General features: G+C 51.8%; 1 protein-coding gene across 3 annotated transcripts; it reads left to right on the top strand.

Annotated features, from left to right (window-relative positions):
- Positions 1 to 2280: 2280 nt before the first annotated feature.
- On the top strand, positions 2281 to 22660 carry LOC128847637 (zinc finger protein 883-like). 3 transcript variants are annotated; one of them, XM_054047206.1, is made up of 5 exons: positions 2281 to 2509; positions 12487 to 12574; positions 13052 to 13178; positions 16419 to 16532; positions 16858 to 22660. In XM_054047206.1, the coding sequence occupies exons 2-5, from the start codon at positions 12551 to 12553 to the stop codon at positions 18651 to 18653; spliced, it is 2061 nt and encodes a 686-aa protein (XP_053903181.1). In that variant the 5' UTR covers positions 2281 to 2509; positions 12487 to 12550; the 3' UTR covers positions 18654 to 22660. The 3 variants fall into 3 exon arrangements, with proteins under 3 accessions (XP_053903181.1, XP_053903182.1, XP_053903180.1); XM_054047207.1 differs by having other exon boundaries at positions 12373 to 12574; positions 16861 to 22660; XM_054047205.1 differs by having other exon boundaries at positions 12373 to 12574.
- Positions 22661 to 22878: the final 218 nt, after the last annotated feature.

Below are 22878 nucleotides of genomic sequence, written 5' to 3'. Positions count from 1 at the left end.
TTAGTCCGTCTTTTGACTTTTTACCTGCCCTCTCCTCTCCTGCCAGTGTTTGTGGGATAATTTCAGGTTACAAAGTCAACCTTTAATGGACAGGCACATGCATGTCTCTCGCTGGCTGTTCCGATGGAATTCCCATTTCCTTGCTTCCTAAGTTAGGGGACCTGCCATCCATCCTCCATTACGGTCTTGACTCTCTTCCTTCTTAGGCAAAGTCTGTGTCTTCACAAAACTCCGCAGTGGCACGGCTGTAGTGCTTCCAGTGTAGACACTCACTCCAGCGATAGGAAGGGGTCTCCTCTCACTGTAGTTAATCCACCTTCTCGAGAGGTGGGAGCTAGGTCCACAGAAGAATTCTTCCATGGATCTCTGCTGGGGATTAGACCTTCTCAGGACCGGCTCTAGCTTTTTTGCTGCCCCGAGCAAAAAGAAAAAAAGGGTGGCCAGACTGCCGAAGCAAAAAAAAAAAAACGGCAGGGTGTCCGGAATGTGTCACCCCAAGATTGGCCGGAAAGCCGCCCCTTACAATGTGCCGCCCCAGGCACGTGCTTTCTCGTCTGGTGCCTGGAGCCGGCCCTGTTCTTCTTAACTCCATCACTCAGGGGTGTGGGTTTTTCATAGCCCGAATCAACATAATTGCATTTTGATCTAACTTTTTAGTACAGACATGGCCTAAGCCAACTCTACTGACAGCACAGCCCCCTAGTGTAGATGCAGCCTACGCTGACAAAAGGGGTTTTGTTCTCTCTGCAAACCACCACGACCAGCCCAAAGTTGGCTATGCCCCCAAAAGCCCTTTTCCATCAACAAAGGTGCATCGATCCATTACTGGAGGTTTTGTCAGCATAGAAATGTCAGTCAAGGACGTGGGTTCCTTTCCCACCCCGACCGACCCACCTATGCCAATGTAACTTTTCACTGTAGACCAGTCCCTAGTTTATCTTTGAGGGGAAAAAAGGATGGTAAATAGTGTGAGAACCACTGACCTGCTCAATGCATCGCGAGTCACACTCGCACATAGAACGTATAGTACTTGGTAGGGTTGATGAGTGTGTACATATTGGTGAGTTAGATGTAAATATACAAATAGTAGTTTGTAGGGTTGATGAGTTACATAGATATTATTAAAGAACTTGACATCAACGCCTGCTTTCTGAAAGTAGCTGCAGAAGAACATGTCAGGTCAGGGGGAGGGGGTGGCAGAGAAAAATGGGGATTGTACATTATATGCAACAGCAGGAGAGAAAGATGCTTTCTTGTTATCAATGCCAGTGCTAGCCCATTGGGGCCCCTAAACAGGAATATTCCCCCCACAATATTAAAACAGGCACGTTCTTATAATAAAAAGTGGATAGGGAGCCCCCCTGAGCGGCTTGGGGCTCGAAGCTCTGGTCATTACATCTGGGTAAATTCCTAAGTTCAGGTAGTACTGCCCTAAAAGAACACATGACATATTCACAAACCGGTATTGCCATGTAGACGGGAAGGGGGGGAACTGGTGTGGGGACTGGGGAAGCAGAATGAATTGCTGGACGGGGGGACAGGCAGATGTGGGGGTGGCAGGGACACAGAATTAATTAAATAGGGGTTGGGGGGAGAGTTTGAGGAGACGCTAGAAGGCCCGCAGGAGCTGGAAGTGATTTGTACCAATCTGTGTCACTGGATCTCATTGATACGCATCCGAAGAAGTGGGCTGTAGTCCACGAAAGCTTATTCTCTAATAAATTTGGTGCCACAAGTAATTCCTGTTCTTTTTGTGGATCTCATTGGGATCTCCCAGTTACAGCTCCTGCTGCAGGAGCCAAGATCACCTTCCTTTATAGCTATGGGGGAGAGTTGGCAACAATCATACATGGGAAGGTGCCCTCCCCCCAGCACAGACCCACCCGGCTGGGGGAGCAGCCGCTGCTCCCTTCGGGCTGCCAGATCCCAATGGAGGAGGGCGAAACACGGAGACAGATGGAGCGCACCCTCCTCTCGCTGAGCAGGGACCAGACACAACAGCTACTGAATCAACTCCCCACACTCCCCTCCCCGCCAGCCCCCCAACCCTGGAGGGATCCATCCAGGGCTGGATTAAGGCGCTGGCAACCTAGGCAGGAGTCTAGGGGCCCGATTTGCGCGTGTGTGAGGGGGCTCAGAGAAGCTGCCCTTGTCTAGACTGGTAGAGGCAGGGTCTGGGGCAGGGGGCTGCAGCGCGCTGCGTTTATCGCTAGGACCCAGGAGCGGCTGGGAGGCGGCTCTGGGGGGAGCGATCGCGGGGGTCAGTCCCGGCAGCAGGAAGTGACTCGCAGCCGCTGCGGGGACTCTGGCTCCAGGCTCCTGGCGAGATCCCCGAGCCCCGGCGGCTGGTGCTGGGAGCCCGGAGCCCGGGCTGCAGCCGGGAGAGGGGAATCTCCAGCAGGGCCCTTCCCGCTGCTCCCCAGGAGCCTCTCCCAGGGCAGAGCCCCCAGCCCAGCCAGGCCCCTTCCCGGCCCGGCCCCTGCCCCAGGGGGCCCCGCTCGGAGGGAAGGTAAGAGACCCCGCCCAGGGAGCGGTGTCCCCGGTCACCCCCGGGCTGCTCCGAGCGGAGCTGGCTGCGATTCCCGCTCTGGGCCCGGGAAAGCTGCCGCCAGCCCCCGGTGTGTGCGGGGCGGGGGGAGCCGGGCCGGGCCGTGCTGGGGGCTGGGACAGCGACACGGGGGCAGACGGGGGTGGGAGCCGGAGTCACCTGCTGCCCCAAATCCGGTGCTTTGTGTTCCCAGCCCCTGGCCGCGCTGGTGTGAACGGAGGCTGCTGCTCGGTGAGATCTGCTGGCACCGCCCTGCCCGCACCCTGCCCCCCCCCCCCCCCTTGGGCTGACAAGCAGCTCCCGGCTGTTCCTGGGGGGTGGAGGGACAGAATCTGGGCAGGGGCCAAACTGAATGCACGGGGGGGCGGGGGGTGTTACAACAGCTTGGGGAAGGAGCGGGGCCCAGGGGCCAAATCAAGGACCGGGGGTAGGAGTTGGGTACAGGCACTGCCAGCCAGGGCAGAAGGGGAAACCCGGGGGAGGGGATAAAAGTCCCCCCAGAGGGGGTGAGCCAGCTGCAGTGATTGTAAAAATGGGAGGGGGGGGCAGAGGGGCTTTTCCTGCCCCCCTTTTGCAGGATTTTAGCTCCTGTTTCCCAGGGCTGTGTCCTTAAAGGCCCAGTGCATCGCAGTGCCTGGGCAGGGCCCCTCTCCCCTCCTCTATATGGTGTATGCTAGGCAGATTGTTGACTCTCCCTGGACAAGAGGCAGGGGAATGGGAAATGATAGAGGGGATTGGCCCGGCAGATGATGGATTATCTCCACAGACACCCCCCCCCCCCCCCCACACACACACACACACGGTAGTTTTGCAATCTGGGCTCAGTGTTACAGAAATTAACACTGCAAAGAGCCTTCCAAGATGGCTTCCGACTCCTTTAAAGACCCTGTTTAATCGATATTCAAGACAAAGGGCTCTGGGAGGGGGGAGCATTGAGAAACTCAATTCTCCTATATTATTTCGAAGGAGGAAAGAAAAGCTAACCCCCACCCCCCTTTCTCCAACCCAATGCTCAGAGCCCAGCACCCCACATTTCAGCCCTAGGCCAGCCCATTGCTGGTCCCGGTTCCTGCAGGCACCAGCCACAGAGCGACCTTTTAAGGCTGGCAGAAAAACGCCGCTAATCCGTGCGAGACACTGGGATCCTGTCACAAAAGCAGGCACAGAAAACCCAGGGAGCTCGGGTGAACGGGAGCCAGAGAGGACGGTGACTTTAGGGTGAGCGGCTTCTGTCCCAGGTCAGCTTTGATTCCCCCAGGGGACATCCCTGGCATAGTCCCCATTGTCCCCAGCCAATGCTGTGGCCATCGGGGACAGGGCAAGCCACTGGGCTGTGTCAGGCTCCTCGTCTTCCTCTGGACTCAGCGATCCAGGTCAGTCTGGCATCAGGGCTGGATAGGCCTGTAGCTATCCCCACCTTCCTTCTCAGTCCCCCCCCCCCCCCCCCCCCAGTCCACTGATGGTGTCATCCATAGCCCTTTATAACGTAAGGCAGTGGCTCTCAACCTTTCCCAACCACTGTACCCCTAGCAGGAGTCTGATTTGTCTTGCCTACCCCCAGGTTAATAATTACTCGCTTACAAAATCAGACATAAAAATACAAAAGTGTCACAGCCACTATTACTGAAAAAGTGCCGACTTTCTCATTTTTACCGTATAATTCTAAAAGAAATCAACTGGAATATAAATATTGTTCTTACATTTCAGTGTATGGTCTATAGAGCAGTCTAAACAAGTCAGTGTCTGTCTGAATTTTGAGTTTGGCCTGACTTCGCTAGTGCTTCTTATGCAGCCTGTTGTAAAACTAGGCAGATATCTAGATGAGTTGATGAGCCTCCTGCAAGAGGGCTGTGTACCCCTAGGGGTGCGTGTGCCCCTGGTTGAGAACCACTGATTTAAGGAGGGCTTCTCCCAACGTTCACAGGATATTTCCGGTCTCTCTCATTATTTGGCTCTGTTATTGATGAAAGTTTTAGCCTGATCGCAGAGAAAGAAAGCACAACTAGCATCCTTCCCATCAGCGAACAATCTGCGCACGGCAGAAAGAAGCCCACAACTGCTTGGCAACTGGGATTTAGCCTCAGAATGATCACCCCGTGTGTGGGATTCATTAAATTCCCTCTCCAGGTCCCCTTTCATTCCCGGCCCTGGGGAGTCTGATTTAGGATTCAAGAAATCAGAGCGTGGTTCCTAAGCGTGGCAAGAGAAGAACCGCTTTGGAATACGACCAGTCTGGGAGGGGGAGGGATAGAACGGGGAGAGGATGAATGCTCCAGCACTGGGACAGACGCCATGGTGTCAAAGGAGGACCGTGATGCTGAGGCGGAAGGAAGGAATCCCCCAGACTCACCCCCATCAGGCTCAAATAAACCAGAGGTTGAAATAGCGCCCTTTATTCTCCCTGCTCCAGCTCTTTTAGACTCTGTTGTATTCTGTTTTTACGAACAAAAATGGGCAGAGAAAATAAATGTCCTTCAGCACAACCCCAGCTCAACGGGACAATAATCAGGGATGAGACAATCTACCCCCAAGGGGAAATGTAGCATCTGTAACATTCACTCTGCTGCGGGGGGTGGGGGGGGAGAGCAGGCTAAATGAGATGCTCAGGGTTGATCTGGACTAGGAAAAGGGGCGGAGGTTCAGTCCGGGTCAGGGGGAAATGTGCCAGTTAACCCAACCACTTTTCCCAGTCGGGACAAACCCAGTTTCCTGCTGAAGCAGAGGTAGGATCCCCAGGCCTGTGGGAATCAGTCCCTCTCAGTGGTGCTGTCTAAATGCAGAGGGACAGGGAGAAAGGACAGAGGGGGTGAGTGATAAGGGTCTTATCTGTGATCCCCAAACGTTCAATAACCCCAGCACCCTGCTCCTTCTGATTCCCAGCTCCCCCAGCCCCACCCATTCAATCCTGCAGTTCTCTGCCCAACATCTCCCCCTCCTGGTCCCTTATTATTTAATCCCTCAGAGCCCAGCACTCTGGGGGATTCAGGGAGACGAGGAGTTACCAGCCCCCAGGGACACTCCCCCACAGGGAACAGCCCCAGGTCAATGGGGGAGCCCAGCCCAGGAACTGGTGGAAGATGGGGACAGGTGTCTAGAGTGAAGGTGGGGCCTGGCCCAAGTATCCTTCTCATCTCCATGGCAGGGGGATCCCGGCTGGGAGGGGAAGGGAAGCGGGGGGAACTTCAGCCGGGCAGAGGGAGCGTCTGGAGGAGTTTCTCTCTCTCCCTTCCCACATCTGTGACCCATCAGCTCAGCAGCCAGGGCTGCAGCAGGGAGGAGAGGCTGATGGGGGCTTCTCCTCCTCTGCCTGGGGTTGGAAACAAGGACCCCAGCACCTTAATGCCCTATTTGGTTGCATGGGGCAGTTCTGCCCTCTGTGGTCTTAGTCTCTCTGACTCAAGCAGATCTTTCTGCACCAGTTATGGTCGGGTCTCAGTTTCAAGTTTTCCTCTGCAAACATGAGGGCTAGAAACTTACTCCAGGGTGGCTTTATGTAATTAGTTATTTTATTTATGAAAAGCAAAGTGCTGATCTAACCAGGTGGCTCCAGGAGGTGGGGCCTTATTGTCTTCTCTACTTTTCCAATTCCCTGATTTTGACTCCTTTTCTTGTAATCTGCTGTAGATAAAGTTTCACTCCTTTAAATTATCTTAAAATTTTGTTTTGATTCCTCTAAGCACTTCGTCATTAACGTTGTTAACATCGTGTGGATGGATGTTATTGTGCTATAGAATTTATATTTTTAATGGCAAATAATCATGGGAAATATTAATAGTTGCTAGAAGCTTCAGCAAAGAGATTTCACAGTGTTTCTAGTGTAACATTTCCTGTTTGTAGTGCAATCTTGTAACTGGCAGTTTTCAGTTCTAAATTTTTGTTCTTTTTTTTTTGTGTGTGTTCATTCTTTGGGATCTTTTGAGTTCAAGGCTGACTGATTTCCTGGGTTGGTGTCAAAACTGCTTCAGTTTCCTTTGATCCACCAATGGGAATTGCTTCAATCCCCTGTTATTTTCCATTGTGTTTTTTCACATGTCACCTTGTGTGTCGAACTTGGTTCTCCAATGTTCACCAAAGGCCAGAATTTTAAAAGTTGACGGCCCCTACACCCTTTTAAAAATCCCACAAGGAGCGTAAGTTCTCTTAAAAATCTGTCCCTTAGGGCATTTGTATAAAATCCTTCCCCAAAGGAAATTTCCACTATATTTTTTACTAAACATACAACCCCAAGATGGATTGAGAGCCACAAGAACTGAAAACTCATGAGTTATGCCCCCCAAAGTCATGAAATTAAAACAGTGGTTCTCAAACTTTTTTACTGGTGACCCCTCTCACATAGCAAGCCTCTGAGTGCGACCCCCCCTAATAAATTAAAAACACTTTTTTATATAAAAACAGCATTATAAATGCTGGAGGCAAAATGCGGTTTGGGGTGGAGGCTGACAGTTCATGAACCTCCATGTAATAACCTCACGACCCCCTCAGGGGTCCCGAGTCCCAGTTCGAGAACCCCTGAATTAAAATAGATAAATAAATGCATTTTTCATTCCTTTTGTTTGCCTGTCCGTTTCTGCATCTTTAGGGTGCATTCATACTTTTGCTGTTCTCCCAAAGGATCCGTATATCTAAAATGGTTGTAACATTCAATGCCATTTTGCACTTCCAGTAACATGTGATCTCTCCCCTTTTGTAATTACTCATTTCTGTGAATAATCCCCCATCCTGCACACACTGAAGTACATGCCTTACTCTTCTATAAGTTCATTTATTGCAGATATAGATGGCAATCTTTCTACTGATTTCTTTGTACTTCCAATTGTCTGTTTTAATTTCATAGCCTTGTATGTGTGCTGCCTAGTTTGTTATGATACGTTTCAGGGATGTTCACCAAGTTTACTGATTTGTACAGCTGATATCAAAGATGTTTTGACTTTTTAAAAAAATTCTGTTTCTCTTCAGGGAGGGGGGAATAGTGCTGACCTCACTTAGTTTTCCTTTGGTGAAACCAAAGTGCCTGGCCTCCATTATGGTTTTGCAGTGGGATAGCTAATGTGTAATAGTTAAAAACACCCATTGTCTTAGCACTGCAGATACAGTGACTATAATGTTGACTCTGACATTAAATGGGTTTGCAGGCTGAAAACTCTGATACGGATCGTGTGGCTACTACTCCTGCTCCTTTGACAGGGGTTGCATCTGAATGTCTGCACCCGTTTGTGTGGGTGTCCTGGAAAACCAGTTAAAGCATTTAAAACTAAAGGCATTAGTGGGGGCTCCCCCCTCTCAATTTCCCGTATTCTCTTCCTTTTACTTATTCATGGCTTGTCTACATGGTGTGACACTACAGGTGTGAAGTTAATGCAAATAACTTACAGATGTTCTCATTGAGAAGGTGGCCTTAATTTTGACAGTGGCACTCAGGGCAACCACAGAAGATTTCAGGCGTCCTTCCCCCAAATACTATTAATTACCGGCCCTTTCACCTCTCTTGAACATTCTTAAATTTTGTATCATCCAGGTGTAACCCACATTCGATTTTTCAAGTCCAAAGAGAAGGAGCGAAGCAGTGGGGCGCTCATCTCATCTTCCCTGAGTGTTGCGCTCTGTAGAAAAGCCATTAGGATATTTTACAGGTGTCAGTTTTGGCCTGACAGAATTTCATTAAATGGGGTAAGGCTGAAATTCAAGGTGCTCTCGCTCCTGCAAAGGACAGGACGTCTTTCATGAGCAGGAGAATGGAGGCCGGAGAGTGTCATGACAGATCCTGCTGTGCGTGTGTTGGCCTGACTGAACCGTGATCCCCTTTATAAGCAACTATAGACAAAATGGGGGCACTCTTGTCCCATGGGAATGAGCCAATTGATCCACATATCACTTACAAGTCTGTTACCCTGCTTACACTATGATGGTTAGATTAGTGAGCCCACGACTGCGATGTTCACCAAGGTGTGAGGACGCACCCTGCCAGGCGTAGCAAAAGTATTTTCAGCTCACATCAAACATTGTGATATGTCTCGGCACATGTGCAGAGCACGGGGCTAATCTGGCTCAGACGCATCCAGAAATAGGGTGCGGCGGCAGTTACTAGACATGCTCTGTGTTTGTTTCTGAAGCTGTATCGGATATTTTCATTGTAGGCAAACCACCTGGCGTGGCCACTCCCTGTTTTTTTTCAAGGTAGAATTTCCCTAAGGAGCCCCAGGCCTGGGCTACACTGGGGGTTGAACTAAGATACGCAACTTCAGCTACGCGAAGTCGAAGTATCTTAGTTTGACTTACCTGGCCGTCTTCACGGCGGCGAGTCGACCACCGCAGCTCCCCCGTCGACTCCGCTTACTCCTCCTGCCAAGGTGGACTACAGGCGTTGATTTGGGGATCAATTTATCGCATCTAGACGAGACGCGATAAATCGATCCCCGATACATCGAACACTACCCGTAGTACAGACATACCCTTAGTTTCTGCCTCTGAGATGAGCCCTACTGCCTTCCTCTGGGCAGCTGGATACCTGGCTCCCATGTAAGCCCCAGAGTGATTCAGGAACAAGGGAGAGGACAGGCGGGTGAATGACTGACCCTCTTGCCTTCAGGGCACAATCCGATAAGTGTGCTCAGAGACTCACTGTCCGGATCGGGTCCCATTCAAACTCTGGCTGGAAAAGGGGGCCATGGTGTTGCTATCCAACTTCTAGCCCAGTGGTTAACGCACTGGCCTAGGATGTGAGAGACCCAGGTTCAATTCCTGCCTCAGAGAGAGACGGAGACAGGGTTTGAGTGGGGGTCTCCGACATCTCAGGCAAGTGTGGTAACCATTGGGTTAAAAGTGATAAGGTGGAACCCTTCTCCTCTGGCTGTTTTGTGCGGTGTGCGGCACCTGCCTAGCTCCTTCTCACAAGGAACAGCTTAGGCACTTGAGCCGCCGGACTGCAGGAGCGGGGTTCCCATTCCTGGATCACTAGGCACTTCCCTGCAGCGGGGACTTAGGTACCAAACTCCATGAGATGGGCAGGGTTTAGGACACAGCCCCGTGGTCGGCATCTCCCGTTGGTTAGCTGAGGCCAGTGACTCCCAAACTGTGGGGCGTGCCCCCCTGCGTGGCTGGACCCAGGCCCCACCCCAAAGTGGGCAGGGAGGGAGCGCCACCTAGCCATGGCCCCACCCCCAATCGTGGTTCCTGCCCCTGGCCATAGCTCCGCTCCCAGCCCCTGACGCAGACCCTTTCCCTGGCTGCGGCTCCAGCCTCAGCTTCCTTACCCCGTCCTGGTTCCCCCTCCCGCCCCCCAGGAGCCACGGGCCCAGACAGGAGTAAGGAGGGGGGCATGACCCTGAAAAGTTTGGGGACCATTGACTTAGACGATTCCTTGCCTAGCGGGCTGACTTTTTCGGATGCCATTCTAAGGCGCCCATCTCTCCCTAGTCACTGTATAGGGAGCCTAGGCACCTAACTCCGTCCGCTTTGTGGATCGCAGGGATGTTCCTCAAAAAGAAGAACAGGAGTACTTGTGGCACCTTAGAGACTAACAAATTTATTAGAGCATAAGCTTTCGTGGACTACAGCCCACTTCTTCGGATGCATAACATCCGAAGAAGTGGGCTGTAGTCCACGAAAGCTTATGCTCTAATAAATTTGTTAGTCTCTAAGGTGCCACAAGTACTCCTGTTCTTCTTTTTGCGGATACAGACTAACACGGCTATTACTCTGAGGGATGTTCCTGTGACTTTCTAGGTGTTTAACAGTTAGGCACTGCGACACTCAGCATCACAACGCCTCAGTCCCTTCGTGAGTCTAGCCCAGAGGCCTGTCCCTCACTGCTGAGAGAGGTGGGTTTTGTTCTTTGCTTTGGGGTAAGTAAGGAGCAGGCGCGATGCTGCGGTACAAACGCAGTGAGGACAAGGCACTTGGACTTTAGCAGTGAGGAAAAGGCCTGAGAAAACAGCTGGGAAAGAAGATCAGAGAGGAAGGTGTTAACATGCATGAGCCAAAGTGTGACAGTGACAATGGGGGGATGAGTCAGTCTAAGGGACAAAGACAGATTTTCTGCCTAATGGCTTGTGTTTACGAGGAATTCCTAAGTATTCCAAAGACTGTCCAGAATGCGTTACACCATTCACAGTGTTTTGTGTGCATTACATGTTTGTTCACTATAGAACATCTGTGACCTGGTTGACAGTGGAAAGAGATTGATGGAGAAATAACCCCACTTTCCTTCTGGCTTTTACACGACAGGGTTGACAAGGACCCTGGTCTGATTTCCGGGCAGGATCCAGATCTCAGCCACACTGGAGTCAGACCGGAGTCACTGCTGGCTCTGGCAGGCAGGGAGTGCGGATGGGCCAATGGGATCAGCCTCTGCCTGCCTGTCCCTGGGGGCTGCAGGGGCAGGATAGGGAGGCTCAGGCATTAGCTGCTGCCACCAGAGGGCTCCGGTTCTGGCCAAGGGAGAGGAGGAGGCGGGTGCATGTCTCTCTCTGCTCCTGATATTAGAGCCCTGGAGTTAAACTCCCTGGGCAGATGCTGCTCCTCCTCCAGTTTGGTCTGGAAGCCCGGGCTGAGCAGTTGCTGCTCCTGCAGTGGGGACTGTGGTCAGGGCTGGCTCTGGCTTTTTTGCCGTCCCTGCGGCGCGGCCGGAGCAGCAAAGCAGGAAAAAAAAAAAACTGGGGGGTGGCTGGAGCCAGGGTGCAGGGGGACTCCCTGCGCTGCAGACGTGCTGCAGCTAGCGGGGGGGAGAGAGAGAAGAGGGGCGGCCAGGGTTTCGGCGGGGTGCTGCCACGCGGCCCCAACCACCGCACCACCTGCCGGGAGGGCTCTGTGCTGCTCCGGTCGGCGGGGAGGGAAGGGCGTGGGCTGCCCTGCTGGGCTTGCTACAGACCTGGCACCGGCTGGGGCAGACGGATACGCAGCCCGCTCCCAGCAAGGCGCTCCCTTCCTCCGCGTCGCCGCTCCCTACAGGGCGGCCGAATCGGCAAACAAAAAAAAAAAAGCAGCCGTGCCGCCCTAGGATTGGGCGGAATGCTGCCCCGGGGAATCTGCCGCCCCAAGCACGAGCTTGCTCGGCTGGTGCCTGGAGCCGGCCCTGACTGTGGTGGGGTGAGACCTTCATTAAAGCCCTCTCTGTGCCCAGCCCAGGTAGGGACAGGCTCCAGTGGCGGGAAGCAGCCCCCTTAGGGCAGCCCTGGGCTCTGCCGACACCAGCCCCTGAGCCGGAGCCTGCAGGTGATGGGGAGAGACCCGGCTGGGGTCGGGCAGTAAAGTGACTGCACAAGCGCTCCCTCCTTGCCCCATCTCTGCTCCCTGGTGTCTGTGAGTCCCAGAACTGCTGCCCTCACAGACACATCCCAACTCACGCTCCTGTGAGCTGTGGCAGCCGCTGATCTAATGAGAGCAAATGCCCATGGGAACAGGAGAGTAGTCAGTTCTCCGGGGCAGAGGGCAGGGGAGAGAGGGAAGGTGATAGAAACAGAGACTGACCAGACTGGAAGGGGCAGCAGGAGCAGGAAGTGGGGCGGGAGGTTCCCAACTCCTAGCCCTGCCCGGATCCATTCCCTGCACCCCCTGGGCAGACTGACTCTCCTGGGAACAAGGGGAGGAGCTGACAGAGCAAAAGCCAGTTCCTGTCCCAGCCGAGTTCCTGCACTGCTGGGGGGATGTGCTCCCCTTGGGGCCAATGTCAGGGGGATCCCCAAAAGTGGCTCCTTTGATTCTGCTCTTTTTCCAGCATTCAGCTCAGAGATGCTATTATGGGGAGAGTTTAAAAGTGTCCCCAGTGGGTTTAGTTCTGCTGGGAGAGGCCTGGCCTGGATGGTAATAAACTAACGGTTTCTTCCCAGCGTGGCAGAGTCCAGAGCGTCTGTCTGCAAGGAGAGAGCCTGGCGGGAATTGGGGTGTGAAATGGACTCAAGCCCCTTCTGAAACCTCCCCCATCGCCCCTCTCGCCCTGACAGGCTGAAGAATCGCATCCCGATTTTGCTCCAGATCGTCCCGTCTTCCAGGAGACGGGGAAAAGAAATGGCTGTGATGGAGCCAGCTCAGGTAGGGGATTTTCAGGGAGCTGCAGGGGAGGGGGGTTGTTGTAGAGGGGGAGGGGCAGGAAAAACACAGGGGGAGGCAGGGAGGGGACAGGGTGTGATAAACCTGCCCTGACACGTTCAACCTGGGACCTGATTTTGTGAACAGGCCTGTTTTTTGGGGAGGATGGGGGACATTCCCTCTTTTCTGAACCAGGAAACTCCCCCCTGGGCAGGGCTGGGAACACTGACCAGACTCCCAGTGCTGGAGCCTGACCCCACTGGCCAGAGGCAGCTGTGAAATACGAAGGGAAGCTGTTGGGATTCTTGTTCCCTGCTCATCAGCCTGTGGCTGGCAGGCGTATGGTAAATGAGAAGACCCTGCCCACCTCCGTCTTCTGGGGGGGACAAGGAGCTCTCATCTTCACCCCACCCCCTGAAGCCTCCTGGCTGCTCTGAGGATGGGGGTGGGATTCTGTATCTCTGGTCTTTGTTGTTACAGGGGCTGGTGACCTTCGAGGAGGTGGCTGTGTATTTCACCCAGGGGCAGGGGGCTCTGCTGGACCCCGCTCAGAGAGCCCTCTACAGGGACGTCATGCAGGAGAACTACGAGGCAGTGACCTCGCTGGGTAAGGGATTCCCGTCCCCTCGGTTATTAGAAGATGCAGGATCTGCATTTCTGAATCTACACAGGTTCTTCCCTAGTTAGTGAGGGAAGCCAAACTCAAACAGCTTAATGGGACTAAATCAGGGGACCCAGATAATCTTCATCCAAGAATATTAAAGGAACTGGCACATGAAATTGCAAGCCCATTAGCAAGAGTTTTTAATGAATCTGTAAACTCAGGGGTTGTACCGTATGACTGGAGAATTGCTAACATAGTTCCTATTTTTAAGAAAGGAAAAAAACATGATCCGGGTAACTACAGGCCTGTTAGTTTGACATCTGTAGTATGCAAGGCCTTGGAAAAAATTTTGAAGGAGAAAGTACTTAGGGACATTGAGGTCAATAGTAATTGGGACAAAATACAGCATAGTTTTACAAAAGGTAGATCGTGCCAAACCAACCTGATCTCCTTCTTTGAGAAGGTAACAGACTTTTTAGACAAAGCAAACGCGGTGGATCTAATTTACCTCGATTTCAGTAAGACATTTGAGATGGTTCCACATGGGGAATTATTAGCTAAATTGGAAAAGATGGGGATCAATATGAAAATTGAAAGGTGGATAAGGAACTGGTTAAAGGGGAGATTACAACAGGTCATACTGAAAGGTGAACTGTCAGGCTGGAGGGAGGTTACTAGTGGAGTTCCTCAGGGATCGGTTTTGGGACCAATCTTATTTAATCTTTTTATTACTGACCTTGGCACAAACTGTGGGAGTGTGCTAATAAAGTTTGCGGATGACACGAAGCTGGGAGGTATTGCCAATACCGAGAAGGACCGGGATATCATATAGGAAGATCTGGATAACCTTGTAAACTGGAGTAATTGTAATAGGGTGAAATTTAATAGTGAAAAGTGCAAGGTCATGCATTTAGGGATTAATAACAAGTTTTTTTGTTATAAACTGGGGACTCATCAGTTGGAAGTAACAGAGGAGGAGAAGGACCTTGAAGTATTGGTTGATCACGGGAGGACTATGAGCCGCCAATGTGATATGGCCGTGAAAAAAGTTAATGCGGTCTTGGGATGCATCAGGCGAGATATTTCCAGTAGAGATAAGGAGGTGTTAGTACCATTATACAAGGCACTGGTGAGACCTCATCTGGAATACTGTGTGCAGTTCTGGTCTCCCATGTTTAAGAAAGATGAATTCAAACTGGAACAGGTACAGAGAAGGGCTACTAGAATTTTCCGAGGAATGGAAAACCTGTCTTATGAAAGGAGATTCAAAGAGCTTGGCTTGTTTAGCCTAACCAAAAGAAGGCAGGGGGGGGGGATATGATTGCTCTCTATAAATATATCAGAAGGATAAATACCAGAGAGGGAGAGGAATTATTTAAGCTTAGTACCAATGTGGACACAAGAACAAATGGATATAAACTGGCCATCAGGAAGTTTAGACTTGAAATTAGATGAAGGTTTCTAACCATCAGAGGAGTGAAGTTCTGGAACAGCCTTCCAAGGGGAGCAGTGGGGGCAAAAGACATATCTGGCTTCAAGACTAAGCTTGATAAGTTTATGGAGGGCATGATATGATGGGATAGCCTAATTTTGGCAATTAATTGGTGTTTGACTATTAGCGGTAAATATGCCCAATGGTCTGTGATGGGACACTAGATAGGGTGGGATCCGAGTTACTACAGCGAATTCTTTCCTGGGTGTCTGGCTGGTGAGTCTTGCCCACATGCTCAGGGTTTAGCTGATCGCCATATTTGGGGTCGGGAAGGAATTTTCCTCCAGGGCAGATTGGCAGAGGCCCTGGAGGTTTTTCATCTTCCTCTGCAGCATGGGGCATGGGTCACTTGCTGGAGGATTCTCTGCACCTTGAAGTCTTTAAACCATGATTTGAGGACTTCAGTAGCTCAGACATAGGTTAGGGGTTTGTTACAGGAGTGGGTGGGTGAGATTCTGTGGCCTGCGTTGTGCAGGAGGTCAGACTAGACGATGATAATGGTTCCTTCTGACCTTAAAGTCTATGACTCTATGGAGGGGATTGGGGTCCATAATGCACAGTTGCCATGTGAGAGAGACTTGCATCTCCATACCCCCTCCAACGGAACCAGCCTAATGGACCAGCTAAACCAGAGGTGGGCAAACTTTTTGACCTGAGGGCCACATCGGGTTTCCAAAATTGTATGGAAGGCTGGTTAGGGGAGGCTGTGCCTCCCCAAACAGCCAGGCATGGCCCAGCCCCACCCCCATCCGACCCCCCCCAGGGACTCCTGCCCCATCCAACCTGCCCTGTTCCCTGTCCTCTTATGGCCCCCCCCAGGACCCCTACCCCATCCACCCCTCCCTGTCCCCTACCTGCCCCCTGCCACCCCATCCAACCCCTCCTCTCATTCCTGACTCCCCCTCTCCCGGGACGCCTGCCCCCATTCAACCCCCCTGTTCCCCGCCCTCTGACCGCCATGACCCCTATCCACATCCCCACCCCCTGATCACCACCCTAAACTCCCCTGCCCTCTATCCAACCTCCCCACTCCCTGCCCCCTTACCATGCTGCCTGGAGCACCAGGACAGGTAGCCGTGCCGCCCGACTGGAGCCAGCCACGCCCCCGCGCAGCACAGGGCACCGGGTCAGGCCCCGGCTCTGCAGCTGCGCTGCCGTCAAGAGTTCGCAGCCCCGCCGCCTAGAGCATTGCGCCGGTGGCACAGTGAGCTGAGGCTTAGGGGGAGAGGGAAAAGCAGGGGAGGGGCCGTGGGCCAGCCTCCCGGGCCAGGAGCTCAGGGGCTGGGCAGGAGGGTCCTCTGGGCCGAGTGTAGCCCATGGGCCGTAGTTTGCCCACCTCTGTGCTAAACCCTCCAGCTTTCAAAGGGGGAGAAGCCATGTATTGTCCTGTCTGTGTTGTTTCTCATTCGCACACAGAATCCCTGGTCACCTCCCTCCTTGGGACCAGCTCCAGCCATGGGGAGTGCTCTGGGCTCTGCAGGTTTAGAAATAGGCAGGGGTTTAACATTAGAGCTGAGTGTGCGTCAGCAAGGCCCCCAGAGTGCACAGATCCTGGGAACTCCTAGTGAGGGCGTCACAATTCTCCCCAGATGTCTGCCTCTCCCAAGGGGGCTCTGTGACCATGTTCCCGTCCTCTTGGATTGCACGATCCCCCAGCACAGCCACAGGTTCAGCTCCCAGAATGCCCTTTATGACAGATGCTCTCAATCCTCCATGCACCCTGATCTGGTCTGATTTCATCCCCTGCGCAGGATTTCCCCTTCCCAAACCTGAGCTGATCGCCCAGCTGGAACGAGGGGAAGAGCCGTGGGTGCCCGATCTCCAGGCCTGCGAGGAAACAGAGATCCCGAGAGGCGCCCGCACAGGTGAGGCCTGACACAGAAACCATCTGGTGAAGGAAGGAAGAAGTTGAGAATCCCAAAAATGTGGTGTGAGCAAGTGCCCTCAGTTCTTCCTTGTCTCACCCAGGGCAGGGCTGTAGTCAGCAGATATCGCTCACGGCTTTCCAGGCATCCTGTTAGCTGCAGGAGTTTCCTTCCCAACTTTTCTTCTCTGTGAATGTTTGGGTGGGATGTGGAGGCAGAATCCAATTGCTCAGTCTTCACAGCGTTAGCATGTTGGGTTTTCCCTCTGTGCTATTCCTCTTTCTCCCCAGCACAATGACTCCTGTCTGGATTGTGTCTCTCCCAGCAGGTGCTGAGCGAGGGAGTGAGAACGAGGCGGGGAATCATCATGAGGAAGTGGAACCACAGGGGACCTTTGTGGGAAGAGCTGAAGGGAATTTTTCCCAGTGCTTGGAAGAGGGAGAAGCCTGGGGAAATTGGCACAGGTCAGAAAGGCTGATGGGAAACCGCCCGAGGAAGAAAGTGGATGAATCTGTTATCTATAGGGGAGGAAACAAGGATCCCACAGCCCAGCAGACAAATCCCAAGGAAGAAAAACCCTACCACTGTCTCCAGTGTGGGAAAGGATTCATTCTGAGATCACAGCTGGTTACACATCAAACAATCCATAACAGCTCAGACTTTAATACCCATGGGAGAATCGATACAGGAGAGAGACGCTTTCAATGCCTTGAGTGTGGGAAATGTTTTAATTGGATGTCAGCACTTATTACACATCAGGCAACCCACATGGGAGAGAGACCCCATAAGTGCTTGGAGTGTGGGAAAAGCTTCAGTAACAGCTCAAATCTTACTAAACATCGGAGAATCCACATGGGAGACAGACCCTATAAATGCCTCGAGTGTGGGAACTGTTTCAGTCAGAAGACCACCCTCATTATGCATCAGAAAACCCACACAGGAGAGAAACCCCATAAGTGCTTGGACTGTGGGAAAAGTTTCACACAGAGATCAGCCCTGAGTACACATCAGACAATCCACACAGGAGAGAGACCCTATAAGTGCCTCGACTGTGGGAAAAGTTTCATTCAGCGCTCACACCTTCTTCGACATCTGAGAATTCATACTGGGAATAAACCTCATAAATGCCTCCACTGTGGGAAAAGTTTCATTCAGAGAACAAACCTTATTTCCCATCAGACAATCCACACAGGAGAGAAGCCCTATAAATGCTTGGAATGTGGGAAAAGCTTCAAGAACAGCTCCTACCTCACTAAACATCGGACAGTCCACACGGGAGACAGTCCCTATAAATGCCTCCTCTGTGGGAAAAGTTTTGTTCTCAGTTCCGACCTGATTGTGCATCAGAGAATTCACACAGGAGAGAAGCCCTACGTATGCTTGGACTGTGGGAAAAGCTTCAAGAACAACTCCTACCTTACTAAACATCGGAGAATGCACACAGGAGAGAGACCTTATAAATGCCTCGATTGTGGGAAGTGTTTCAGTCAGAAATCATCCCTTAGTACCCATCAGACAATCCACACTGGAGAGAGACCCAATAAATGCTTGGACTGTGGGAAAAGTTTCACCCAGCGATCAGCCCTTGTTATACATCAGAGAATCCACACAGGAGAGAGACCCCATAACTGCTTGGACTGTGGGAAAAGTTTCACGCACAGATCAGCCCTCCTTAGACATCAGGCCATCCACACAGGAGAGAGACCCCATGAGTGCGTGGAATGTGGGAAACGTTTCATTCAGAGATCAACCCTTATTAGACATCAGGCAGTCCACACAGGAGAGAGACCCCATGGGTGCTTGGACTGTGGCAAATGTTTCACCAACAGATCATCCCTTATTAGGCATCAGGCAATCCACACAGGCGAGAGACCCCATAAGTGCTTGGACTGTGGGAACAGTTTCATTCAGAGATCGAACCTTATTATACATCAGAGAATCCACACGGGCTATAAACCTCATAAATGCCTGGCCTGTGGGAAAAGTTTCAGGAAGAGCTCATACCTTACTAAACATCTAAGAACTCACAAAGGCCTGGGAGACCCACGGAACAGCTTGATTATGGAAAAAGATTCAATCCGAGCTCAGACATCAGTGATCCACAAAACTGAGAGACCTTGAACATGGGGGAAGCTTCATTTGGTGCTCCCGGAGTATCGGGCATCAGCAAATCCGCACAGGAAAGAAACCGTTGAGATGTTCTCAGCGTGGAAAATGCTCCAAGTGGAACTAACACCACAATGGACATCAGAGACTCCTCCGCACAGCAGGGAAATTCTCTCAGGGCCCTGACTAGGGCTGGCCATGGTGACAAACCCATTTCCTCGTTCTCACACACATCAGGGCCATTTGGCTCCCAAGGATCCAGCTGCCCATCGCTGGGGTGAGGATCCAGCAGCAGCCGAGCATCAGCTGCTCAGTGACCCACTGGCTCTGCCTGGTCTAAGCAAACCCCAGGCAGAGGAGGAGACGCCCCGATCAGCCCCTCCTCCCTGCTGCAGCCCTGGCTGCTGAGCTGATGGGCCACAGGTGGGGGAAGGGAGAGAGAGAAACTCCTCCAGCCGCTCCCTCTGCCTGGCTGAAGTTCCCCCCTCTCCCTTCCCCTCCCAGCCGGGATCTCCCTGCTGTGGAGATGAGGAGAAGGACACTTGGGCCAGGCCCCCCCTTCACTCTAGACACCTGTCCCCATCCCCCATCTTCTACCAGCCCCTGGGCTGGGCTCTCCCACTGACCTGGAGCTGTTCCTTGCAGGGGGAGTGTCCCTGGGGGCTGGTAACTCCTCCCCTCCCCAAATAGCTGGGCTCTGGGGGATCAAATATTGAGGGACCAGGGTGATGGGTTATGGGGAGGAAACTGGGGATTGAATGGTTGGGCTGGGGGAGCTGGGAAACAGGGGGAGCTGGGTACTGGGGCTAGTAAATGTTTGGGGATGATGGGATAAGAGGCGAGGGAGAGCACAGGGGTAGAGAGGTGCTGCCTCTCCTCACTCAGCCTCTCTGCCCCTTCCTCCTGTCCCCTCTGGGGCTGATTCCCACAAGGACCCTTTGTGGAAGGCCCCGAGATCCCACCTCTGCCTCCGCAGCATCAGCCTCCAAGGGTCTGTCTATGGTAGGAAATGTGGTCGGGATCAGCCAGAGCATCTCTATGACCCTGCACCAGGTTTCGTGGTGTCAACTGTGAGACTCGGGCAAACCAAGTGCCAGCTCATGCCGGAGCCCAAGGCCAGTTCGCTCGTGTATTAGGATAGATTAAAGAGATTGTGAAATGTATAAGGGTACGTCTATACTTACCCGCTGGTTCGGCGGCAAGCAATCGAACTTCTGGGTTCGATTTATCGTGTCTTGTCTGGACGCGATAAATCGAACCCAGAAGTGCTCGCCGTCGACTCTGGTACTCCTGCTCGGTGAGAGGAGTACACGGAGTCGACGGGGGAGCCTGCCTGCCGCGTCTGGACCGCGGTAAGTTCAAACTAAGGTACGTCGACTTCAGCTACGTTATTCAGTTGCGTATCTTAGTTCGAATTGGGGGGTTAGTGTAGACCAGCCCTAAGAGTGTATTTGGTGTTTAAACTTCATGAAAAGTAATGGGATGTTCCTTGCATTGTTTTCACTTAACTATATCTCGTTCTAATGTAGTAGCAAATATTTGCATTGTGTATACCCCTGTCACTAAATACCCCATCCAACGAGGAAGAAGCCCTGTGGAATGCAAATGAACTTTAACAGAGAAGAGCTAATTTCAAAGCAAGGGGGCGTTGTGTGTTATGACCGGAGGTCAAAGACTCAAAACGCATTCCTCACTCTGTCATTAAAGAGCCAACGTGGGTAGTGACCCTGTCAGTTTGTTTTCCGTGAGAAGAAGCTATAAGTATGGATTCAAAGAAAAATCCTGGATCTCTGGACTGTTGGACTCTTACAGAGAAGAATACCACATACAAAGCTGTGACCCCCAGGGACAATCTGAGTACCCTGAAAAGACTTTTGGGAAACTGTCAGTTTATAACATCACTGCCACCCTTTGGAATAACAAACTGTGACTCACCTGGGCATACATTTTACCTGCTTTAACCTCTCAATAACTCTCACTTCCTTTCCTTAGCTAATGATCCTTTAGTTAATTTACTATAGAATTGGCTACCAGCATTGTCTTTGGTGTAAGATCTAGGGTTCCAATTGCTCTGGGGTAAGTGACTGATCTCTTGGGACTGGGAGCGATGTGATGTGATTTTTGGTATAAGTGACCATTTATCACAAATTCCAGTTTGTCTGGCTGGCAAGACAGATTGGAGAGTCTAAGGGGACTGTGCGTCTAGGGTAAGACTGGGATAGTGATCCAGGAGTTCACATTTGTTACTGGCCTGGTGAAATCTAATTACAGAACGAACCAGCAGCTTGGGGCGTCTGCCTGGTTTGCTGTCAATCTGCCCGGAGGTCTGCACGCCCAGTTGTGAACCACTCCAGACAGTGTGACAAACTCACCTGGAGCATCTTATCTATTCAGATCCCCGCCATTAACAGAGTGATCGTTAGTCACTGAATCCCCCCGTGGGGCCGGATCGTCTCATTCCCAGATAGTCTCACATTATTCCAGGCCGCGCTGAAAAGCGTTGAGTGTTTGTACATTTTCCCCCTTATGGGCCAGAATTAAACAGACGCTAAAAGAATGGGAGCAGGGACAGTAAAATGTGGGGTTTTAGCTTCTGTGTGATTTCAGGGCAATGGGGTGAGTCCGAGGGATTCCCTCCTTCCCCCATCACCATCACATTCTCCACACAGCAGCCTCTGTCCCAGCAATGCAGAGTTTTATCCTGTCCCCGTTCTACCCCTCCCCTTCCCAAGGTGTCACTTACCACCCTGTCCCTGGCTCTCCATGCCTAGGAATCCCAGCTTTGATGTCTATGATCCTAAGTCGGAGCCCTGAGGGCTGGAGAAGGAAGGGTTACAGACCTGGAAGGGAATTCAAATTAACTTCAAAGAACATTTTGACCTTTCTGATCTCTTGGTAAAATTGCATCTCTTGGTAAAATTGCTTCCAGTTTTTGTCTAGGCCAGTCCAGATCATTTGTAGATGGGAAGATGTTTGTGAGTTTTTGGTCTGTTATGATGATGCAAAAACTTTTGTAACTAACACAACGAGCTGTGGTCGTGGTCATGTGGTGAGAAGTAAAGCAGGTTTAGCCCCTTTAGAAGAAAATGGGTACACTTATTTTCTGGATTTTGAGTCTTCAGATTCTCTGGAATTTCAATTTCTGAATGTGAAAGTGGTTTGTAGCTCACCCTGTACTGTGGGTTTTTTCTCTGTTCCTGAAGACCTTTTGGTCCCATAGAGTAACTCCTCACTTAGTCATTCTGATTAACGGTGTTTCGTTGTTACGTTGCTGATCAATTAGGGAACATGCTCGTTTAAAGTTGCGCAGTGCTCCCTTATAACATTGTTTGGCAGCCGCCTGCTTTGTGCACTGCTTGCAGAAAGAGCAGCCCGTTGCAGCTAGCTTGTGGGGGCTTGGAACCAGGGTGGGCCGGCAGCCCCCTATCAGCTCCCTGCTCCCCTAAGTTCCCTGTGCGGCAGCCGCCCAGCAGGCCATCAATTGCCGGCAGTTCAGCTGTCCCTCCCCCCACTGCCATGTGCTGCTCCTGCCCTCTGCCTTGGAGCTGCTCCCCAAGACTCCTGCTTGCTGTGCAGGGGGTGAGGGGTTAAGGGGTGTCCCCCTCCCCCCTAATCCTGCCCCCCGCTTATCCCATCTCTATAGAGCAGGCGCGGGGACACTACAGGAGGGAGCTTGCTGGCAGCAGCTGCTGTCTCAACTTGCTGATCTACTTAAAAAGGCAATGTACTTAGAGTGGGGTCAGAGTACTTAAAGGGGCAATGCGCATCTCTGACACACAGGGTGTGTGTCTCTGTCTCTCTCTGCCTTGCTGTCTCCCCTCCCTCCATTCGTGCTGCCTTGTAGAGTGTGAGGCTACATTAGCAACAATGTGTTAACCCTTGAGGGCTCAGCCGAGTGCTAGTTCATCATTTAGCAGTAAGGCATTCTCTGGGCAATATCCCACCCTCTGACTCCACCACCTCAACCAAGCTTCACAATCATCATCGCTGTGTACAGTATTAAACTGTTTATTTAAAACTTATACTGTGTATATGTGTGTGTGTGTGTGTGTGTATAAAATATAGTCTTTTGTCTGGCAAAAAAAATTTCCCTGGATCCTAACCCCCCCTATTTACATTAGTTCTTATGGGGAAATCTCCATATGGAATCTCCATCTCTGGAGATATTTAAGAGTAGGTTAGATAAATGTCTATCAGGGATGGTCTAGACAGTATTTGGTCCTGCCATGCGGGCAGGGGA

The sequence above is a fragment of the Malaclemys terrapin genome, chromosome 13 (genome assembly GCF_027887155.1).
Source record: "Malaclemys terrapin pileata isolate rMalTer1 chromosome 13, rMalTer1.hap1, whole genome shotgun sequence".
NCBI classification, from domain to species: domain Eukaryota; kingdom Metazoa; phylum Chordata; order Testudines; family Emydidae; genus Malaclemys; species Malaclemys terrapin.
The sequence above is the reverse complement of the archived record's forward strand: the minus strand, read 5'-3'. Positions and strand labels throughout refer to the sequence as shown.

What these genes read in the sequence shown, in the direction of transcription:
- LOC128847637 (XM_054047206.1), top strand. Translation starts at nt 12,551, where the DNA reads ATGGCTGTGATGGAGCCAGCTCAG. An exon ending in CTGTGATGGAGCCAGCTCAG is followed by an intron (nt 12,575 to 13,051) that starts GTAGGGGATTTT and finishes TTGTTGTTACAG; the next exon opens with GGGCTGGTGACCTTCGAGGA. An exon ending in CCCGAGAGGCGCCCGCACAG is followed by an intron (nt 16,533 to 16,857) that starts GTGAGGCCTGAC and finishes TGTCTCTCCCAG; the next exon opens with CAGGTGCTGAGCGAGGGAGT.